Source organism: Neolamprologus brichardi, chromosome 13 (assembly GCF_056152115.1).
Source record: "Neolamprologus brichardi isolate AB-2024 chromosome 13, ASM5615211v1, whole genome shotgun sequence".
In the NCBI taxonomy this organism is placed as follows: Eukaryota; Metazoa; Chordata; class Actinopteri; order Cichliformes; family Cichlidae; genus Neolamprologus; species Neolamprologus brichardi.
The window spans coordinates 19,914,483-19,933,766 of NC_142116.1; the positions used below are offsets into that span (position 1 = coordinate 19,914,483).

At 39.3% G+C, this 19,284-nt stretch overlaps 2 protein-coding genes across 5 annotated transcripts in view; both read left to right on the forward strand.

The window, feature by feature from the left end:
- The window catches only part of pde10a (phosphodiesterase 10A), a 62,503-nt gene extending 49,904 nt beyond the window's left edge, over window positions 1-12,599 (forward strand). For all 4 annotated transcript variants that reach the window (XM_006800826.3, XM_035912081.2, XM_006800827.3 and 1 more), the window contains exons 7-22: window positions 43-198; window positions 1,169-1,219; window positions 1,688-1,746; window positions 1,990-2,041; window positions 2,613-2,755; window positions 3,521-3,613; window positions 3,864-4,050; window positions 4,895-5,037; window positions 5,333-5,416; window positions 5,539-5,689; window positions 5,799-5,954; window positions 7,076-7,248; window positions 7,403-7,514; window positions 7,703-7,783; window positions 9,186-9,274; window positions 10,322-12,599. In XM_006800826.3, coding sequence (XP_006800889.1) covers window positions 43-198; window positions 1,169-1,219; window positions 1,688-1,746; window positions 1,990-2,041; window positions 2,613-2,755; window positions 3,521-3,613; window positions 3,864-4,050; window positions 4,895-5,037; window positions 5,333-5,416; window positions 5,539-5,689; window positions 5,799-5,954; window positions 7,076-7,248; window positions 7,403-7,514; window positions 7,703-7,783; window positions 9,186-9,274; window positions 10,322-10,421 — 1,830 coding nt within the window. In that variant the 3' untranslated portion in view covers window positions 10,422-12,599. The remainder of the gene's footprint in view (window positions 1-42; window positions 199-1,168; window positions 1,220-1,687; window positions 1,747-1,989; window positions 2,042-2,612; window positions 2,756-3,520; window positions 3,614-3,863; window positions 4,051-4,894; window positions 5,038-5,332; window positions 5,417-5,538; window positions 5,690-5,798; window positions 5,955-7,075; window positions 7,249-7,402; window positions 7,515-7,702; window positions 7,784-9,185; window positions 9,275-10,321) is intronic.
- Window positions 12,600-14,235: 1,636 nt separating this feature from the next.
- On the forward strand, window positions 14,236-18,969 carry LOC102778163 (uncharacterized protein C6orf118-like). The gene is made up of 10 exons (XM_006800829.2): window positions 14,236-14,326; window positions 14,656-15,272; window positions 15,470-15,592; window positions 16,032-16,091; window positions 16,609-16,715; window positions 16,801-16,862; window positions 18,182-18,366; window positions 18,484-18,537; window positions 18,658-18,719; window positions 18,806-18,969. Exons 2-10 carry the CDS (start codon window positions 14,658-14,660, stop codon window positions 18,846-18,848), a joined length of 1,311 nt encoding a protein of 436 aa, XP_006800892.1. The 5' UTR covers window positions 14,236-14,326; window positions 14,656-14,657; the 3' UTR covers window positions 18,849-18,969.
- Window positions 18,970-19,284: the final 315 nt, after the last annotated feature.

A 19,284-nucleotide genomic window follows, 5' to 3' on the forward strand; every position in this document is an offset into this window, starting at 1 on the left:
CAGTTCAGGTGATAATGTTCTTCGCTGGTCTTTGTGTTGCAGGACGAGAGATTCCCCGACGGCACAGGGCAGGACTCAGGGATCCATGTTCACTCTGTCCTGTGCCTCCCCATCGTCACTGCCATCGGGGACCTCATTGCCATCGTGGAGCTTCACCGGCACTGGGGCAAGGAGCCCTTCAACCTCAGCCACCAGGAGGTCAGTCTGACCCAGACAAAACACACCAAGAGTGGGAGGCTGAAGCAAGGCTCACAGAACTACAGTTAGCCTGGTATTACCCTTAATCTGGATCTGTTTGAGATCTCTGTTAGCTTTGTGGGCTTCATTTTTATTGTGGAAAATATATAAAGGGGTATATTTGTCTCCAGATGAAAGTCTTTCTGTGAACAACAGTGCACTGAGCTGGAAAATGGCTTTACATATAGAGAATGTTGAAGCAGGTGTAGGCATGGTGCATACACTTTAAAGAATCAAATTTAAAATGCAGAGCATTTAAAATGCTCTTTTCATTTCTCATCATCGTGTAGATATAATCGATATGTGAACAGCTTGTAAAAGTCAGCATAGTTTAAACATGCATCAGTTTGTTTTTATCTACTTTAAAGTGGATCAACAGGTAGCTATTTGCTTATTACACATTAATAACGCTCTTTTTTGGCATTTTTTAGTTTTTAATTGTTCTATTGTGTTTAGTGGTTTGCCATATTGAATTAATGTACAGTGTAAACTACTGCAAAACACTGAAGGTGCAAGTCAAAACCTCATAATAATGAGCTGAACGCTGACATGCTTTTTAAACCTGCAAAGTCCTGCTGTTATTTTAAGGAGTTGTTGTCCTCTTTTTAATCACATGTGGACAGTGAAGGTCTTTTCCGTAACTTGTCTTGCAGCTTTTATTTTTCATTTCATTGCTTAAATGCAAATATACAATAGAGATGCAGCAGGTTTGAGCCTGAGTTCCCAGAGTTGCGCGGAGTTTGTGGGGTAACTAGCTCTTCTGTGATTATGAGACTGCCTGATGTGCAGAACGGATAATTACGTTGAGATTGTGTCGTAGTGAGAAAATGTGATAAGTACAGATTAAACCTGCACGGTGTGACTTAATGTGTAAATTGCAATAGTATTTGTACTGCAGTTCTTTGGAGCTAAGCCTTGCTTTCTTTTCCAGGTTGCTACAGCTAATTTAGCATGGGCATCAGTTGCTATTCATCAAGTGCAGGTGAGCAAACCTCTGGAGAAGCAGAACTGAAAACTGAGTGTGTAACAGATACAGTATACAGTAACTCACTGAAGACTTGTCAGGGGAAAAGGCGAATCCTACCTGCTGCACTTATTACTGTGTGTTCTCGAATGATTTTGTTTGTTCTGGTTCTGCACCTGTGTTTTTAATGGTTAAATCCACTGTGTACAAGAACTGAGTTGTCACCGAGCCCAGTCCAATCAACTGAGCCGTAGTTTCAACAAATAGCTCCCCAGGGACGTCATTATGCCCCAGTCCTGTTTTTATATGAACAGATAGCATAACACCTCAGAGAAACAGCGTCCCACTGCTGCTCTGGCCACAATGGACCTCTGAGCCTGTGTGAGCAATGCAGCGCTGCACTCCTGGGTTAGCTGCTCTCTATTCTCTGGGAAATTTTTGATGCGTTTGTGTACTCACTCATGACGTCTTTTTCCTTGTTGCTAGGTGTGCAGAGGCCTCGCCAAACAGACTGAGCTCAACGACTTCCTACTAGACGTGTCAAAGTAAGAGCTGCTCCTGTTACAGTTTCCCTAACACCAAATAACTGATACACAAAGTGAATATTGTTTGGTCTAATAAGTATCTTGTCCTCACAGCACGGCTGTGATAACATAAAACTTGTAGCCCACACGATAAAAGAGATTACTACATTTTAGGCAACCTAGCTTTCATGTCTTGAATGTGAACGTCATCAGAGCTTCCCATTTGTCAAACATCTCAATGCGCCATTTCTTCTTTTCGCACAGAACATACTTTGATAACATTGTGGCAATAGATTCTCTACTTGAACATATTATGGTGAGTGTGATTTCTGCAAGTACGTGTTCATTCACATTGTCCTCAAGGCTACACATCCTGGGAGTGTGTGTTAAATCATGTCTGTTAAAAAGACTAGCAATGCCGCAGTAACACAGATTCACTCCTATTACTTTCTAAAAATAATAGCGTGCTCATAATAATTATTCTTAACTAATTAAGTGGTTACATTATTTTTACATGCATAGTAATACTAAATAAATGTATTGACTTGGCTCAGTCCAAATCAATACGGTATTTTGTACATCTAAAACAGGCAAGTGTAAAATGTGGTTTTCCTGCTTCTTTTACTAAAACCTGCTTCTTTTTTTGTATGTTTTTGGTTGCCTTGTGACTGTGGTCTAAACTCAAGTCATCTGGTTCGAGCACTAAAATAAGAGGGGATGACTTGTAGTTTTTGCTTTTTTATAATTCTCCTCATTTAACTGTTCAGTCCAGAATCACTTAAACCAGCAGTGTTTTATCTGCTTTGATAGATGTAGCTCCCAAGTTCTTGTCAGTCCCCAGTGTTGTTAATAAGATTCTGTCCCTGATGTTTTTTTGTTTTCTACAGATATATGCAAAAAACCTGGTGAATGCAGACAGGTGTGCACTCTTCCAGGTAGATCACAATAACAAAGAACTATACTCTGACCTGTTCGACATTGGGGAAGAGAAAGAAGGCAAACCTGTCTTTAGGAAAACCAAAGAAATTAGGTATGTACACCTTTTTCTTTTTTTTTTGCTTTAGTGTGCTCAGTGTGATGATTTTATTATTTTTAGACATGACTCACTTTTTGATCCTATGTTCAGAGTGCACCTTTTAAAATATTCTACTGGCCTCCTGTGACAAAATCTGCTTAAGTAATAAAAAGTATATGCAGTAGAAAAATAGAAATGGCATAGTAGAGTATTATTTTGCAGCATCTAAACTGCTAAATTGAAAAAAAATAAAAAAGAAACATTAATTACATAAATGAGTTCATATTCTGTTAAAAGCAGAATTGTTTGAATTTTCATCTTTAAGTTTTGAACTTCATATACCTACATTTATTCATATAGCTTATTTTTTCATTTGTATGTATACATGTATGTATTTGTTTGCATATTTATTTTTTTTCCAATTTATTTTTTTCATTTTTAAATAACATTTTTATACCTGTATCTTTTTACAATTCTTAATACTTGTCTTATTTAAATTTTCATTTATTTTAACATTTATTTTAATAAATAAAACAGTAAATAGGAAAGGAAATTAGTAAATAAATACACAGTGAAATCACATAAAAAAAATTCAAGCTATTTCAATTATTTTTGGCATGTTCAGTAACACATTGTTTATTACTGCCACAGATTTTTTGTTGTTCTTAAATCTGCAATCGTTTACAATTTGGACTGCAAATGTCCTAAATTAATTTCCGTATTGGTGATTTATTACTGTCTTTAAATGCAGATTATCTATCTCCTTGTCTTTGTGTGTAGGTTTTCTATAGACAAGGGAATAGCTGGCCAAGTGGCTCGGACAGGGGAAGTCTTAAATATCCCAGATGCCTATGCAGACCCACGGTTCAACAGGTAAAACAGGCTCTATAAGCCATTTTTACTTACTTTTACATTAAATAAATATCTTAAATAATGCTACTGAAGAGTTCTGCTTCATTTACTTTTGCTTATTCAGTTGTATGCATAAGACCAGCGCTAAGATACTACTACTTTTAATGGAGCCTTTCAGTATGCAAAAGCAGTTAAAACACAAACATGCTACAATGTATGAGTCACAAGATAAGCTGACAAAGTCAACATAACTGTATGTCTTTTTGAACAGAGAGGTGGACCTGAAAACTGGCTACACCACGCGGAACATTCTGTGCATGCCCATTGTGAGCAGGGGGACCGTTATAGGTGTGGTGCAGATGGTGAACAAGTTAAGCGGAAGTGCCTTCACTAAAACAGATGAGAACAACTTTAAGATGTTTGCTGTCTTTTGTGCTCTGGCCTTACACTGTGCAAATGTGAGTACACCAAATTAGTCTTACACTTCTTAAAAGACTAACGGGTGTTGTCTAACTGCAAATGCATACCCCACTGACTTGATATCTTCCTGCACACACTTTGCAATCTACATACATTATAAGAACATTGTATATATGGCGTACCTCCAGGCCACGAGTGCTCAATTTTAACCATCTTATTTTGATATAACTCCAACTTTGACGTGACGGTTTCATCGTCAACCAAAAATCACAGTCTAAAATGAATAAAGTGCAGTTTCTATTTAAAGTGTGCAGTGCTGTAAAAATGCATAATCACCAGGTGATTATCCCTTACATGTAACACAAACATTTCATGAATCATGCTAACTCTCAAAGCCTACATTGTGTGGCCTGTCTGTCAGAGCGTGTCCTCGCTGTGGGGCCTGACTCACTGTCATCGCTTGCGACAAACTTACGCATGAGCAGCGTCACAAATGTGCTTTTAAAATTGATGCGAGATGTTAATATTTTAAGATGCGAGGTCTGCATCCGTCCAGTGACAGGATTTGTGTTTAGTTGTAATTTATGCCTCGTGTCTCTGGGAAGCTAACTTTGGCTTGCTTTTGACTCAAAGTGATTTACGGGTGAAGGTGTGATGCCTGGCGCCTTTACATTATCATCTAGCTTGAGGACAGGGATGCAAACCAGATGTGGAAATGCTATTTGGAGGCGTACACTACGACTACAACTTTAACTTTCATCGGAGAGACTGATAGAATTTTACATTGATATTATAAACAACATTTCTGTGGTATGTATAGCAGTGTTCAAGTTCTCACTTGCCATTTTAAAGACTTATTCCAGATCTGTGATTTCCTTACAGATGTACCACAGGATCCGACACTCTGAATGCATTTACAGAGTGACGATGGAGAAACTGTCTTATCACAGCATCTGCACATCAGAAGAATGGAAGACCCTCACCCAGCTCAACCTCCCTACACCTATTTATAAAGAGATCGAAATGTGAGTGCCTCCTCTGGCGGCCTTCTAGGGAACTCGTGTTTTGACCTTGAGTGTAGTAGACATGAGTGTACAGCCACATGTCTGTGAAAGGCACAATGACACAGTGCAGACCTGGACTGTGTCGCCCTGCAAGAAGAGTGCAAACACAAACACAGTGCAAGAAGGACCGTGTCCTATAGATGTCAACCTGTCAGTTTAAAACTCTCAGATCTCAGAAGTCCCTTAATCTGCATGTTGTCTCCTTTTCCCAGATCTGCTGATCATGTTAATTTAAACCTTTTGCTCCCTCCTCCAGGTTCCACTTTGACATCAGTCCCTTTGAGGAGATCTGGCCTGCCATTTTCATCTACATGGTTCATAACTCCTGTGGAAAGACCAGGTAGCGTCAGCAATATTGTTTACACAAGACTACGACTCAAACAACAAGAAACTAAATGGAATAAAAAGTAAATAAACAAGCATCCACTACCAGTTTCTTTCCCTTTTTTCCCCTTAATACAGCTTTGAGCTGGAGAAGCTGTGCCGGTTCACCATGTCCGTAAAGAAGAACTACCGCCGCGTGCCCTACCACAACTGGAAGCACGCAGTGACGGTGGCACACTGTATGTACGCCATCCTACAGAAAACCTCTGGGATCTTCACAGAGCTAGAGGTTTGCTTCTTGTTGGGTCTGCTAGGAAAATAACTGGAAACAAGATCAACATCTGCTGTCGCTGTGTGCTTTCAAGAAAATGTGTTTTTATTTGCCCACCATTTTACAGAAGAAGGGTTTGCTAATAGCCTGTCTTTGCCATGATCTGGACCATCGGGGGTATAGCAATGCCTACCTCCAGAAGTTTGACCATCCACTGGCTGCTCTGTACTCAACCTCCACCATGGAGCAGCACCACTTCTCTCAGACTGTTTCTATCTTGCAGGTAGAGATCCACAATACAGAATTTAGGGTACCTTGAAAATCAACATGTTAACCCTACTTAATCTTATTTCCACAAGTGTTTAATAGGAAATAATGAACCTATTACTCAATGGCTCAGTCACACTAGAGTAAAAATATGAAAGCATCTCGCAGTGACTAGGAAAAAAGATCAGTGGTTGCCAAGTTATTGCAATGAATTTGTTTCAAATTCTGCAACCAGTTTCAAAGGTAATTACACAGCTTGAGTGTAACTACCATTACACTCTTATCCTCTGGGCAACTATGTTTGATCACAAGGTGAGTGCACATGTTGCCTGGTGGGAGGCAAACAACTGCGCTCCATTTTGGACTGACTGCAAACAATAATTGCCTCCTAATTTATTAATGTGGACAAATTGCCAACACGCTGCAATAAATCGGAGTCAGTATGCGCCAATAACTTGTCTGTGACACATCCGTGGACTTAACCGGTCCAGATGACAGCTAATAGCCAAATTATCCCAAACAGATTGTATGAGATCGCCACCGTGATTCCATTCATAAGACAGCAGACTGACTCCGTCTTATTCCCATTTTATCGACTTCTTGATGGATACGAGTCACTTTGAAGATGGCTACTGACTGCGAGATTTTGTGTCTGTCTTCGAGGCAGGTCAAAGGGAACAAGAGTTCATTGCACATGGTTACAATAATTTGGGTCGTGCTACGGTTTCCAGGCACCATTTCCCCTAGTGTGACTGTAGCCTAAATAGTATACTTCACTGGACAAAGAAATGAAAATAACTTGATCAGCAAAACAGAAAAAGGATCACAATTTAAAAAATACCCATAAAAAATGTTCCATCTGGTACTGCAACAATGTCATCAGCTTAAAACAAACAAAAAAGATTTTACTATATTAGATAACGAATCCTTATACGAACTGTCAGTTACGTATGCATTCAAAGGATCATATGACTTAGTTCTGATAAGCGTCTTACAAGGTGTCTTTTGTAACATGCAGGATCTGCTAGTTTGGGCTGTAGCCCTGTGATGAACTTATGTTTGCAAGATTTTGTAGTCTAGCTGAATGCCTCATAAGTGGAGCTTTTGCTTTTTTATTGATCTCTTTGTTTCTCATAGCTGGAAGGGCACAATATTTTCTCCAACCTGACTTCCAGCGAGTACGAGCAGGTGCTGGAGATCATTCGAAAGGCCATCATCGCCACAGACCTCGCCCTCTACTTCAACAACCACCAGCAGCTGTCGGAGATGCTGACCTCATGTGCGCTGGATTTGAACAACCATTCCCACAGGTCAGGCTACGACTCACACTGGGGCACAGGTCAGGTCAGGACCACACCAGGTCTCATCAGTATCACGCTGTGAAATGTTAGACCTGGCGCACATAAACAGCACATTGAGTCCTTCCCCCCCGCATGGATATAACAAGGCTTTGCTCCCCTCCAGGGACCGTGTGATTGGTCTGATGATGACAGCATGTGACCTGTGTTCTGTTACCAAGCAGTGGCAAATCACACGACTCACAGCCAACGACATCTATGCTGAGTTTTGGGCTGAGGTACAGTGGGATACTGTTAGACTTTAAACTGCCTCCAGTGTAACAGTCTGGCCTCTATTATTGCTCGTAAATGCTGCTTCAACTTACAATTTGTAAGGCACAACATCGTGTTGTCTAGTGGTCAGGAGACTTAACCACAGTGTGCAAAAATAAAAGCCACGTTATCTTGTTATTTTGTTACTCCACAGGGAGATGAGATGAAGAAGATTGGGATCCAGCCGATCCCTATGATGGACAGAGACAAGAAGGACGAGGTTCCCCAAGGCCAAGTAAGAGCAAGACATTTACTCGTGTGTTTTAACTGCTTTAAATATTTAATGAATGTTTAGCCTTCTGATGGGAAATATATTTTAAAAGAACAGGATAGGAACTGTTGAATCAACGCTTTTGTAGTTTTGCTTCTGTACAACACAGCAGTGGATTTTAAATCAAACAATAAATAGTTGATTGAAGTGTAGACTTTAAGCTTTAATTCAAGGGGCTTTCGAAACCTTTTGCAAAAACTATTTAGCAATTACAACCATTTTTATAAACAGTCTCCATTAAATTCACGGCCTCTGTAAACTAAACAGTTTAATGTCCACAATATCTGTAGCTGAATTTGCATTTTTTGGCTTTTCACTATAATTTGAAATATAAAGTCTAAAGAAATGTCATTGCAAGCGAGGGACGCCATCATTAGACTGAAAAAACTAAACAAGACAAAAAAATTTAGCCAAATCAAAAATCTGGTTCATTCTTAAAAAGAAAAAATAGTTTGGAGGGATCAGCAAATCCAAAAAACCCAAAAGACCACAAACGACAACTAAAGTGCATGATTGCAGAATTATTTCCATGGTTTAGAGAAACAAGTTAATAACATCTAACAAGATTAACACTCTCAAGTCTACAATCAAGAGATTCCCAAGATAAACTTGCACCAGAATGATGGGAACAGAAAATATGAGGAAGGAGAGAAATCTCATGATCCAAAGCAGACCTAATCTTCAGTTAAACATGGTATAGAATATGTCACAGCATGGGTGTGTATGGCTCTGAGTGGAACCAGGTTGCGACTGTTTATTGATGATGTGACTGCTGATAGAAAAAGCAGGATGAATTGTGAAGTGTACAAGGCTATACTTTCTAGCACTTCACTGTGCAAATGACTAATGACCTCAGGATTACTGCAAAAGCAGCCCAAAAGTTTCTCAAGGCAAAGATACTGGATATCCCTCAGTGGGTAAGTCAGTAAGCAATCTCCATCCAATGGACCGTGCTTTTCAGTTTCCTGAAGATAAGACTGAATACAGGCCTGGCCAGGCAGAGCATTTCAGTGGAGGAAACACAGCATTGGATGATGTCCATGGGTCCTAGACTTCAGGCAGTCATTGACTGCAAACTGTACTAAAAACAGTCCTTGTATTTAAAATGATGTTAGTTTCTCCAAATAACTTTGAGCCTCTAAAAATGGAGGATTACATATAAAAATGTATTTTATTCCTATACGAGTTTATGAAACAGTTTTGCAACATGTCTGCACTTCAGTCACACTTGATGTAAAATCCTCTGTGGTGGTGTACAAAGGCAAAAATGCAAAAACTGGGTCTTTGTCCAACAAATATTAGCATATGCTACATGTTTTACTATCATTAAGTCTATTTTACATTTGCTTTCTCATTTTTTTTAAAGGTGGGATTCTACAATGGTGTTGCAGTTCCATGTTACACAACACTTGCTGAGCTTTTTCCTCCATCAGGTCCTCTGCTAAAGGCCTGCAAGTAAGTTATTCAAAGCTAGAGTTGACAAAGAAATTGAGTGACTGAATAATTCTTGGTTTTTTTTGTGAAAAATGTCTAAAACGCCAAAGTCTAAATGTTGCTTTACACATTATTGTCATGCTTATTTCTCCTCTGCTGTGATCGATAAATGAGCTGACAACAGCTTGAAGGGTAACCAGTAATGCATGCGCCGTCCTTAATACAGTACTAATCCAGTAAGATCAGAGGTGATAAGGTGTGTGTGCACAGGCACACGTTTTTAAGCATTCCAGTGAAAAATACAAAAAAATGGCATGTTCTGCTATTAATGTTTGACCCCACTTTTGTTATGAGTTTTTTTAAAAAGTATTTGGATTAAATGAAAAATAAATATAGACTACAGTGTGCTAACTTTGTGCGTCACTGTGTGTGGTGTGACATTGTGCGTCGGGCATGTCTGCGTGCACAATAGATAAGAGTGTAAAGACGGTATTTACAGTTGTTATTTCTGGTTTTTGAACGGGATTGTGTTGCACATTCGTCTGCCCTTCTGCTGCTTTATAAAATGTGTCCTTGATCTGTGGGGAATGCAAACAAAGTGAGCAGTGTAATACTTAAGCCCCAGCTGTACGTCAGCACCGGGCTCCGGGTGGGCAACAGGCCTAGACCCTGTGGAGCCCTGCTGCGTGTTGTGGGATCTGCCAAAGACGTGTAAACTGCATCAGGCTGTCTAATTGAATAGAATAGCAGCAAAGGGAAGGTTTTGCTTTGTTTCGGTTTTCTGCACTCTTGTGTCAATCACAGCACATGGGGGAGAGATCACCTTCATGACAACAAGAACTGATTGTGTTGCCTGGCCACTGTTGTAGCTACTGTTTTGTTTTGCAAATCAACTTCTTCCTTTTTTTGTGTGTGTGTTTTGCAGTTTTGCAATTTTTGCATGATTTGAAAATTTTGTGTACTGGTGTGATTCTTAATTCTCTTATTTCAGACTCAAAGCCATGCCTCTGCACTTGTAAATGAAATTTTTCCCACTGTGCATCTGATCGAGGTGGTTTGTATTTGCAGAGAGAACCTGGGCCAGTGGGAGAAAATAGCAAGGGGAGAGGTGGAGGACATCGTGCCCAGCCGGCCTTGTGATTCAGGCCCTGTTAAGGTGGACAACTGACAGACAAAGGAGGGTTGCTTGCTCACCAAAGGAACACAGCCTGAATCCTGCCGTGGACCCAGACCATTGAAGGGGAATGAACCCGCAATCTGTGTTGGCAGGAGACGGATTAGATAAAAGCGACTTGACTTTCAAAACACACACACACAGTTACCTCATCGGGTGACGGAGGTGTCAACACTGACGGTTTCACCGATCCCAGAGAGTGACAGACAGTTGTTGGTGAGGGAATTCAATCCATCGCCCTACATCCACTCAGCTTGGGAATTCACTTGGTAGAACAGACTTGGTTGCTTTATTTTGGCTGTATTATGTTATTTTATTATTTTTCTTCATATGAGCTGATTCCATTATGGTCTTGTATTTGCAGAGGCCTTTTTCTGAACCTTTCACAGGCTAGGATATGTGAAATCTTGTTGTCAGTTCAGGCTTTTTTGTTTCTTTTTTTTAAAACGGTACTGTTTGCCTTCTGTGTTTGCCGTATGCGCACTACTTCAGCAAGGTATTCCCAGAGACAGAAGGAATGTGTGAAGATGTAGGGGTGTAATGCCATCTCATTGAGAAGGTGGACACTAGATTTTTTTTTATTACTTTTTCAGCAAAAATCCTTTGCAGTACTTGAATAAAGACATACAGCCTATTCTGCGAGGAGATGGCAGAAATCCCCTGCAGTGTATGCTACAAGCGTGGATGAACTGTGATGAGTTACATAATGCCGACATTTGTGAATACAGTCACAAGAGAGTCACAATGTTTCCTGAAGTGGACCCCGTAGCCTTTTAGCCCCAAGCATGTAGAAACCTGCTGCACAGTACATCAACATCCTTCGGATTAACAGGATCTGACCCCAGATCAGCAGTCACTGTTTGCAGTACGGAGATCAGGAAAAAGAAATGAGCAAGGTTCCCGTTCCAGATGTTTATATTAAGCCAAGACTGCATACTGCTTAATTTCCTCTCTCATTTTTGAAGCCACTATCACATCATCAATTACTTTGCACAACAAGTTAACTAAAGAATGACTGTAGGAAGTGGACTGCATAGTTTGGGATGTTTTATCGTTGTTGTTTTTTTATAAGCAAGTTTCATAGAGGCTGAAGTTAACGGCAAACAGTCATCTGCTTCATATTTTCCCATAATGTCAAACCTGTTAAGCTAAAGTGAAATATGTCCAACTCTGGGATTGCAAGTGAAGAATGTAGTTTGACCGTGTGACTGAAGTTTCCCTCGAAGGAAATCAATCATCCTCTTTTACACTGATTCTCCAACTTCATGCTGGGGGTGGGGGGGCGCACACACATTTGGACGCTTTCAGATGAGTTTCCGAGATCTTCCAAAAGACAAATTTATTTGTCTGAAACTGTCATTCCAGTGGACAGTGTCCCTCAGAGACTGACACTATTGCTACAGTAATTCGTTATGCGACTGATACTGCGGCCCCCGGTGTTGTGAATGTACATTTCGATGAATGTTTCGTTGGTTGTAGACGCTTGGTGGTGGCACGTGGGTAAGCCTGCCATCAGTTACCACGATGTGCTCTGTCTTACTTTTCAGAATTGCTTCCAGTAAGCTTCAACCAAGAGCAACAATTAGCATGCACCTAAACCGAACTTTATATTCAAACTTTTTGCATATAGGTGTATACTGTGTACAATCTAGGATTTAGTTTGTACAGACTGAGATGTGTGCTCTGATGGTGCTACTCTGAATGGCAGTCGCGCACTTTCTGACTGTGTGTGTGAGTGTGTGTGTGTGTGCACGCATGTGTGTGTGTATGTGAGAGACACAGAGAGAGAGCACGAGCATGAAAGAAAGCTTCGTCTTTTCCCCACTCCAACCCCACCTGACAACATGATAAAGTCACTGCACTGTCCCTTCTACTTTTCAGCACCAGTTATATCCTATTGTCTGCACTATGTTTAGCTTATCATTATTATTATTATTATTATTATTATTATTGCTATTATTACTATTGTTATTTTCTTAATTAGAGTTAAATTTAAATTAACTTATATTTTTTATACAAAGAAAAATAATGTTGGCCTTTTTTTGTTTTGTACAAAGTAAACATTAAGATAAATTAAACAGTCTAGACATGTTACTGTTACCAAGAATAACTGAGGAATGTCTTAACTGTACATGTAAGAGCAGTAGCCCAAATGACTTTTAATAAATACCTGAAAATACACCTTTGTGCCAGTTTATTCATTACCAACATACCTTTCTTTCTTGGGCCGGGTGGGGGGTCTCACTGTTAATGCATCCTGTTTCAATGATCAGTAACAATGCATCACCCCTGAATGGTCAGTAGCATCACCCTACTTTTTAATTGTTCTAAAAAAAAAAAGAAAAGAAAAGAATACTTTTTAATACTTTTGAGTTATTAGAAATTTCAGGGAATCTGTGAAATGGCCTCTTGTTTGCAGCTATAAATAAACTGAAAAGTAGAGTGTTTATCATTTATAGCATCTATAGCATTTCAGTATCAACACTTTATGGTAACTCTGTAATAATTACTATATTTAATTCATTCTGTAATATCACTTTTGCCCTTTGAGCTGGTCAAACAAACGTAGTAAAAGAATACGAAAGTCAGCAAAATCTGAATGTCATAAATTTTTCTTTTAAAAAGATGAGTTCCTGAGATCTCCTCTTGGAATTCTGGGAGTGTGTATAGTTGTGTTATTGTCCTTGCACGAGAAAGGCTTGCAGCTGCCTGAACTAGTTTTGTAATAAAGCCTCATCCGCTGCCGTTATCATTCATGTTTACAATCGAATTTCCACAAGATGGCTGCCCAAAACTAAAGATCCATCACTGTGTTAAACAGTTGGCAGCTGGTGCTAGAGAGGGAAAGTTTAAGCACATTTGGATTGATGGAGTAAAAAGATAAAAAGATGACTCACTGTACAATTTTGTCTTACTTTCATATTTTTTTTATATAATTATGTAGTATCTTTTTGGCGCCATTGCCTACTGACTATTAAAAAACATTTCTTTACAAATTCTCAGTAAACAATATGAACAATATTTAATCTGACTGCATTCATCCCATAGAGATGATCAATTTAAATTTACATTTTGACTAAGGGAACTTAAATTACTTAAATTAAGTCATTGCTCAGACTAGAGATGGACTGTGGCATTTCATATGTGAATAGTCATTAAATAAACCTCTAATGATAACATTTTACATGTTGAGGTAGTGGACAAAACAAGAATGCAAATGAGTGCAAAACGTTGTTGTATGACACAACCATATTAATGTACAATAAAATACATTACAGTTTTTTATTCATGTTCAATTTTGCCATCTGTGTATTCTGGTGACTTGAACCCTGAGTCCATGTTTCACTGTTTTTCTCCTCCTCCCTCAGGGCCCTGTGTTTAATGCACATAATAACCCACTTATTACAAAGAACCAGGTGAAGATGAAGAGAAGAGTTTGAATAAAGTTTTTACAAGTAACAACATTTCCCCAGTTCACAAAGATTTGTATTAATTTTTCGTTCTGTGCAGGAAAATATGTAGTATTTATTGAAGAGCACTGGAGTTCTTATCAAATAATGAAACGATTTTTTTTATAGATTAAAATGTTTTTAATAGTTTTCTTCTTTGAACATAAGTAAGCTGGTCCCATAATTGCGTTAATGTTTAGATATCTATGAACACAAACTTACTTAACGCATAGAGTACTCTACAATCTCACTCCAGCTGTTTTCTTCGTCAGGTACAGGTGAGGACTAGCGCCTTAAGCTCACGGGTACGATTATTATCGGGACACTGAACGCAGCACAAACATTACGCGCTTCGATCACCTTGGCAACCGAGTGAAGCACAGACTGCTGCGGCCATGAAGAAAGTTTGTTTTCTGTCCTGAGCCTGTCCAAATTACAGTTAACTAACAGGTGAGGTCATTAATGAGAGTTTATTTCATTCTGTTATCCTGCAGCACGATCTTTAGTAAATAAATTAATCACGTGAAAGCTTAAATATGAGGCACTAGTAGTTTTGCTATAAGCGTAAACTCTCTTCGAATTATTTGTGCAGTGTCTGGATTTACCATAAAATTTAAGTCGTTTGAGAGAAAATTCCTTTTTAGGGTGCATTTCTATTCACCAGAAAGAATAACGAATGTTTTTAATATTTTAAGAAATTGTACACCTCTTGAGATAATTAGACATTATTACTCGTATGTCTTTAAAATAACTATACAACAATACGTTGGCCTTCACAGCCATGTCCAGCAGTGTGAAGCCAAAGCCTGGGCGCTATGGGAGCGATATCCACAGACTGCTGCTGGCAGCTGAAGCCGGGCAGAAGGCTGATATCCTGGCCTACTCCTCAGGTCATCTGGGGCCTCGCAGCCTGAACCAGAGTCAGCCTCAAGAGGAGACAAAGTCGGTTTTTTGGAGGATGTCTCAGAGCCAAGAAGAAAGTCGAAACCCACTATCTCTCCAGCAGATACAGACAAAGGCAAAAAAGAATGAAATGAAAGAGTTCCCCCCTGAGCTCACTTCTGGCACAGCTTTAGTAGAGCCTAGAGTCTTGGGGTACACACAAGATCATACATCACATCCTGAAAGAAGAGAACATATAAGTCTATCTCAGATAGTTTACCGTCCCTCAAGGACTTTGCCTGTCCAGCAGAAAGCTTGTTCTCAGAAAAAACCTAAATCTCCATCTGATCTGGGGGTAAATCATCATTTCACATTGAGCCGTTCTGACCAGGACGGCCTGAACAACCAAGACCAGCAAGAGAAGAAAAAATGCTTTGGCTGGCAAGTCATGGCCAAACCGGACCTCTGGGCTGTAAAAAATGTTGCTGAAATGCATGCGAGGAAACTGCAAGAGGTGAGGATTGTGACACAAACCATGACATCAATAAACTGTCTGTAATTGCTTTTTTCTTTCTTTTTTTGCATTTTGCATGATATAGTAAACCTAAAGTGCTCTCTGAACACAGGGTAAAGACATGCACAGACTTCAACATGCATACACTCTAACACACTTTTAACCTGCTAATATTGTGTGTGTGGTCTTGTGCGCAGGGGTTGATTAAGTTGTCTGCGCAGAGCTGGCCCAGCAAAGACCGCCTTGCGGTGTTCAGTGACGTCTTTGATGATGTATGTGAAGACTCGCCAGCGTTTGGACGCATCCTGAGGGAAATTAAGGTTTTTCCATTTCCTCTGTACCCACCAGCTCATTTTTAGCATGTACCGACAGATGTATTAGAGCCAAGAGAGAGTGAGTCCCTGGAGTAGCAAGTACAAGTAGAGCAGCCACCGGAACCTGGTCGCGATGCATCAGAGAGGAGGTCATCAGAGGGCGATGGTTCCATTACTGCTCATTCATAACGAATGCCTCAAGTTTCTTTTGCACATGATAGTTTTGCTTAGACTGTCAGTAAAAAGACTTCCCATGCTGCAGTTTGCAAAGTGCGCAATTTCACTTTTCATGCAGCTGAAATCCTTTTTTTGTTGTTATTAAACATGGTAGTAAGCTGCAGTGCATACAATTTGTAAAATCTTTTTCTGAAGGATTTTCTACAAGGACATCTTTTTAAATCAACATAATTCTCAGTCTGTAATAAAGCTTTCTTTTCTCTTCCAGACAGAATATGATTTATACGTCAACCACCTGATGAGTTTGCAGTCCTCACCACGCAGCCTGGTAAGGAACACTGCCCAAAGACACACATACTGAAGATATAACCTGAGAAATGACTGCGATATTCAGACATTTTTGTGTCAAAGACATTCATTCATGGTGTTCCTATACAATACATTCTTACGCTCATTTTGCCTTTAAAGAATGGAAATTGTTTTACATAAAAAAGGAAAACAACAGTGCTGATATTCGTAGATTTCCTCACAGTTCAAAGAGTCAAAGATGCCGCTTGTCACAGAGTTCGTTATTTGATTTTGTGGGTATTTTCAGTCCCTTGTCTACAGTTAATGTTTCTTTAAAAAAAAAAAAAAGAAAGCCTACATGTATTTCTAAACAAGGTTTAAACAGTAAATTCTTGTGGTCTCAGTGATAAGTGTATTATAGATATTTAAACTTCCCACAGAGAAGGATAAAACCTTTAGTTCTTCAGCAGTAGCCAAGCTACTGGCAGCATTAATCTCAAGCATCTTTTGCTTTTTTGGAAAATAATTTAGGTCCTAATGTTTTGTTCTTGCTTCAGTCACCGAATACTTCACTCAAAGTAAGCGAAACCGAGTTGGACGATGCTGAAAAGGAAGTTTGCAGGCTGGAGCATGAGGCTAGAAGAGCTCTAGAGGAGAAGAAACGGTACCACAAAACAAAGTATCAACAGCAGGCTTGTACTTATGTACCTTCTCTTTAGTTGAAGTGTGTTTGTCCTTTCAAACCTCAGGGTCCAAAATGAGTTACAGAACTTTTCAGCTGCCATGCACCCGAAGGACAGTTACAAGAAAAGTAAGTCTTAAGACTACCTTAATATATTTTTTGTACCCTATTGTTAGTTAACAGTTAATTTGGTATACAGCATGCTAAGTTTTAGATATATCTGGTCTTTAAGAGTGAACAAATAATCACTTTTTGGTGCCAACAGTCATAACAAACAACGTTCTAGTGTCAGTGGTCACTTTCTAATCCCAGCAGGGATGTCTTCATATGCAGTTATGATCACTATCGTTATGAATATCATAGTAATTCAGACCTTTTAATGAATGAAGCTTTTAGACCATAATTTTAATTAGGTTGAGGTCAGCGTTTTGGGAATGCCGTTCCAGAATGTTTTAATGTTAACCTGCTTTATCCACTCCAAAACCAGTTTTTATGTGTCTTTGAGATCATTGTCCTGTTGGAACACCCAGTTGTCTCCAAATTTCAGTCATCTAGCTGTTGATTTGAGGTGAAGTTGAAGAATTTGGATTCCTTCCACTTTGTTTAATGTATCAGTACCCTGGCAGTAAATCAGCCCCAGAGCAAGATCCTACCGCCACCATGCTTGGCAGCTGATAAGTGTTTTTAGCTTTGAAAGCCTCCTTTACTCCTCTGAATATACCTCTTGTCACCATGGCCAAATAGCTCAATCTTTGCCTTCTCTGACCATAAAACTTTTCTCCAGAAGATTTTTGACTTGTTCATGTGGACCGCTGCACATTTTAGTCAAGCCTGAAGAACTTCATTTTGGTGCAAAGGCTTCTTTCTTGTTGAGCACCCTCTTAGTCCATAGTAATGATGGTATTCCAGCATTTTCCAGCGTATGACAAGCTTTAGTCTTGGCAGTTTTTTGGTTGTCTCTGAACATCCTAATTTCTTCCCATCTGAGGGTGACAGTTTGGCTCTTCTTCCACATGGTGCCACATCTGCATTACTTGTGCTTTTTCTCATTGTTCTCAGTGTTGGTCAATCCATTGACTACTGTCAAAGGATTTTTTTATGCTGGCAAAGAGAAATTACCAGTTGTAGTCAATCATCACTAGCAAGAAGTTAATGGACCTTGTCAAGTTAAAAGACATTGTAGAACTTTTAGCAACCCCATATTTAAAGGTTTGAGTGAATATTGGTATATTTTTGAGTCTGTATGTGTGCTTTTGACCCTGTGCAGATGTATGCTTTACAATCACGCCACCCTGGTGGAATTGTAAAGCATCTCCCATCTGTAAACAACAATTCAAAGAAATTAAGCCCAAAATTACCATGGCATTCATGCCCATGATGAGTACGCATCAATTTTTTTCACTTCTCTATGCATTGCATTCATGTTCACCTCATCTGTGTTTGAACAGATACATGTCGGGCAGGGCTACAGGATGCTATGAATGTCTCTGGCTATTCTGACAGCATCCAGTTCAAGAGGCTTCAAGTAATGAATGTTTGGAAGGAAATCAAACAGCTGGAGGAAGAGCTAGAAGAGAAGTTGGTGTCCACTGTTACAACCACAGCTACTAAAGGACATATCAGAGACCAACAGGTGCTACATTTGGCCTCATTTCACACTGGCTTATAAAGGCACAGCTCAACTTGTAAATCACACTGAGCAAAGTTAAGAGTTAAGCAAGAAATTTCCTTTTTGCCTGTTTGCTTCCAGACTGAAATATTGAAGCTGATAGCCTCAAATGAGCATCTAAGGGTCATTAGCAAGGTATGAGAGGGTGGTCTTTTTTAGCATGTTTTTTGTTTGTTTGTTTATTTTTTAATTGCAGGTATTAGATATTTCAAATGTATGTTTACTATGTGAGAGTCAGATGTGTTGTCTTTTAAGGATCTTGAAAACAACATCAGCGCAGTGCTGAACAAGGAGAAAGCAAGCAAGGCCATAAGACGGTATGTGGAACAGTGTATATGTTGCACTTGATTAGTTTGTGACCATTTTTACTTACTTCTTCTTGCTATGCTGTGTTTTAATACAGGATTTTGTGGGATGAAATACACCAAGATCTACAAGCAGAGTGAATGGCTTCATCAGCAGGAAAACTACAGAATACAATGCGACATTTCAAAACTTAGGCAGTGTGTGCTCAATAAAAGAGTTTGAGAACCAGCAAGCAACTAAGAATTATCTGATTACTTTATCCATTTTGTAGGCTTTTGGTTTAGAGCATGCAATAAAAGAAAAAGTATGCCTGCCAGTCGCCACAAGACGGTGTTATATTTACTGATGCTTTAGTCTAGCAGTAGTTTTTAAAGCTTAAGTCTTAAATAAGGTACAATAACATAACACGTATACTGTATATATAATGCTACGTGAGTGTATAAGAGTTAGTCATGCGTTGCATAAATAAACTAGCAGTGTAGCATCCATCTAAAATATAAACATAAAGTACTGGAAAAACTGGGAGCAACCTACTCTTCAAACACTAGAGGGCAGCAGAGACTTTTGAGAAAATTG

Coding starts and splice junctions, on each gene's coding strand:
- LOC102778163 (XM_006800829.2), top strand. CDS start 14,658: ATGTCCAGCAGTGTGAAGCCAAAGCCTGGGCGCTATGGGAGCGATATC. Junction 15,593..16,031: donor GCATCCTGAGGGAAATTAAG/GTTTTTCCATTT, acceptor TTTCTCTTCCAG/ACAGAATATGATTTATACGT. Junction 16,863..18,181: donor GAAGGACAGTTACAAGAAAA/GTAAGTCTTAAG, acceptor GTGTTTGAACAG/ATACATGTCGGGCAGGGCTA.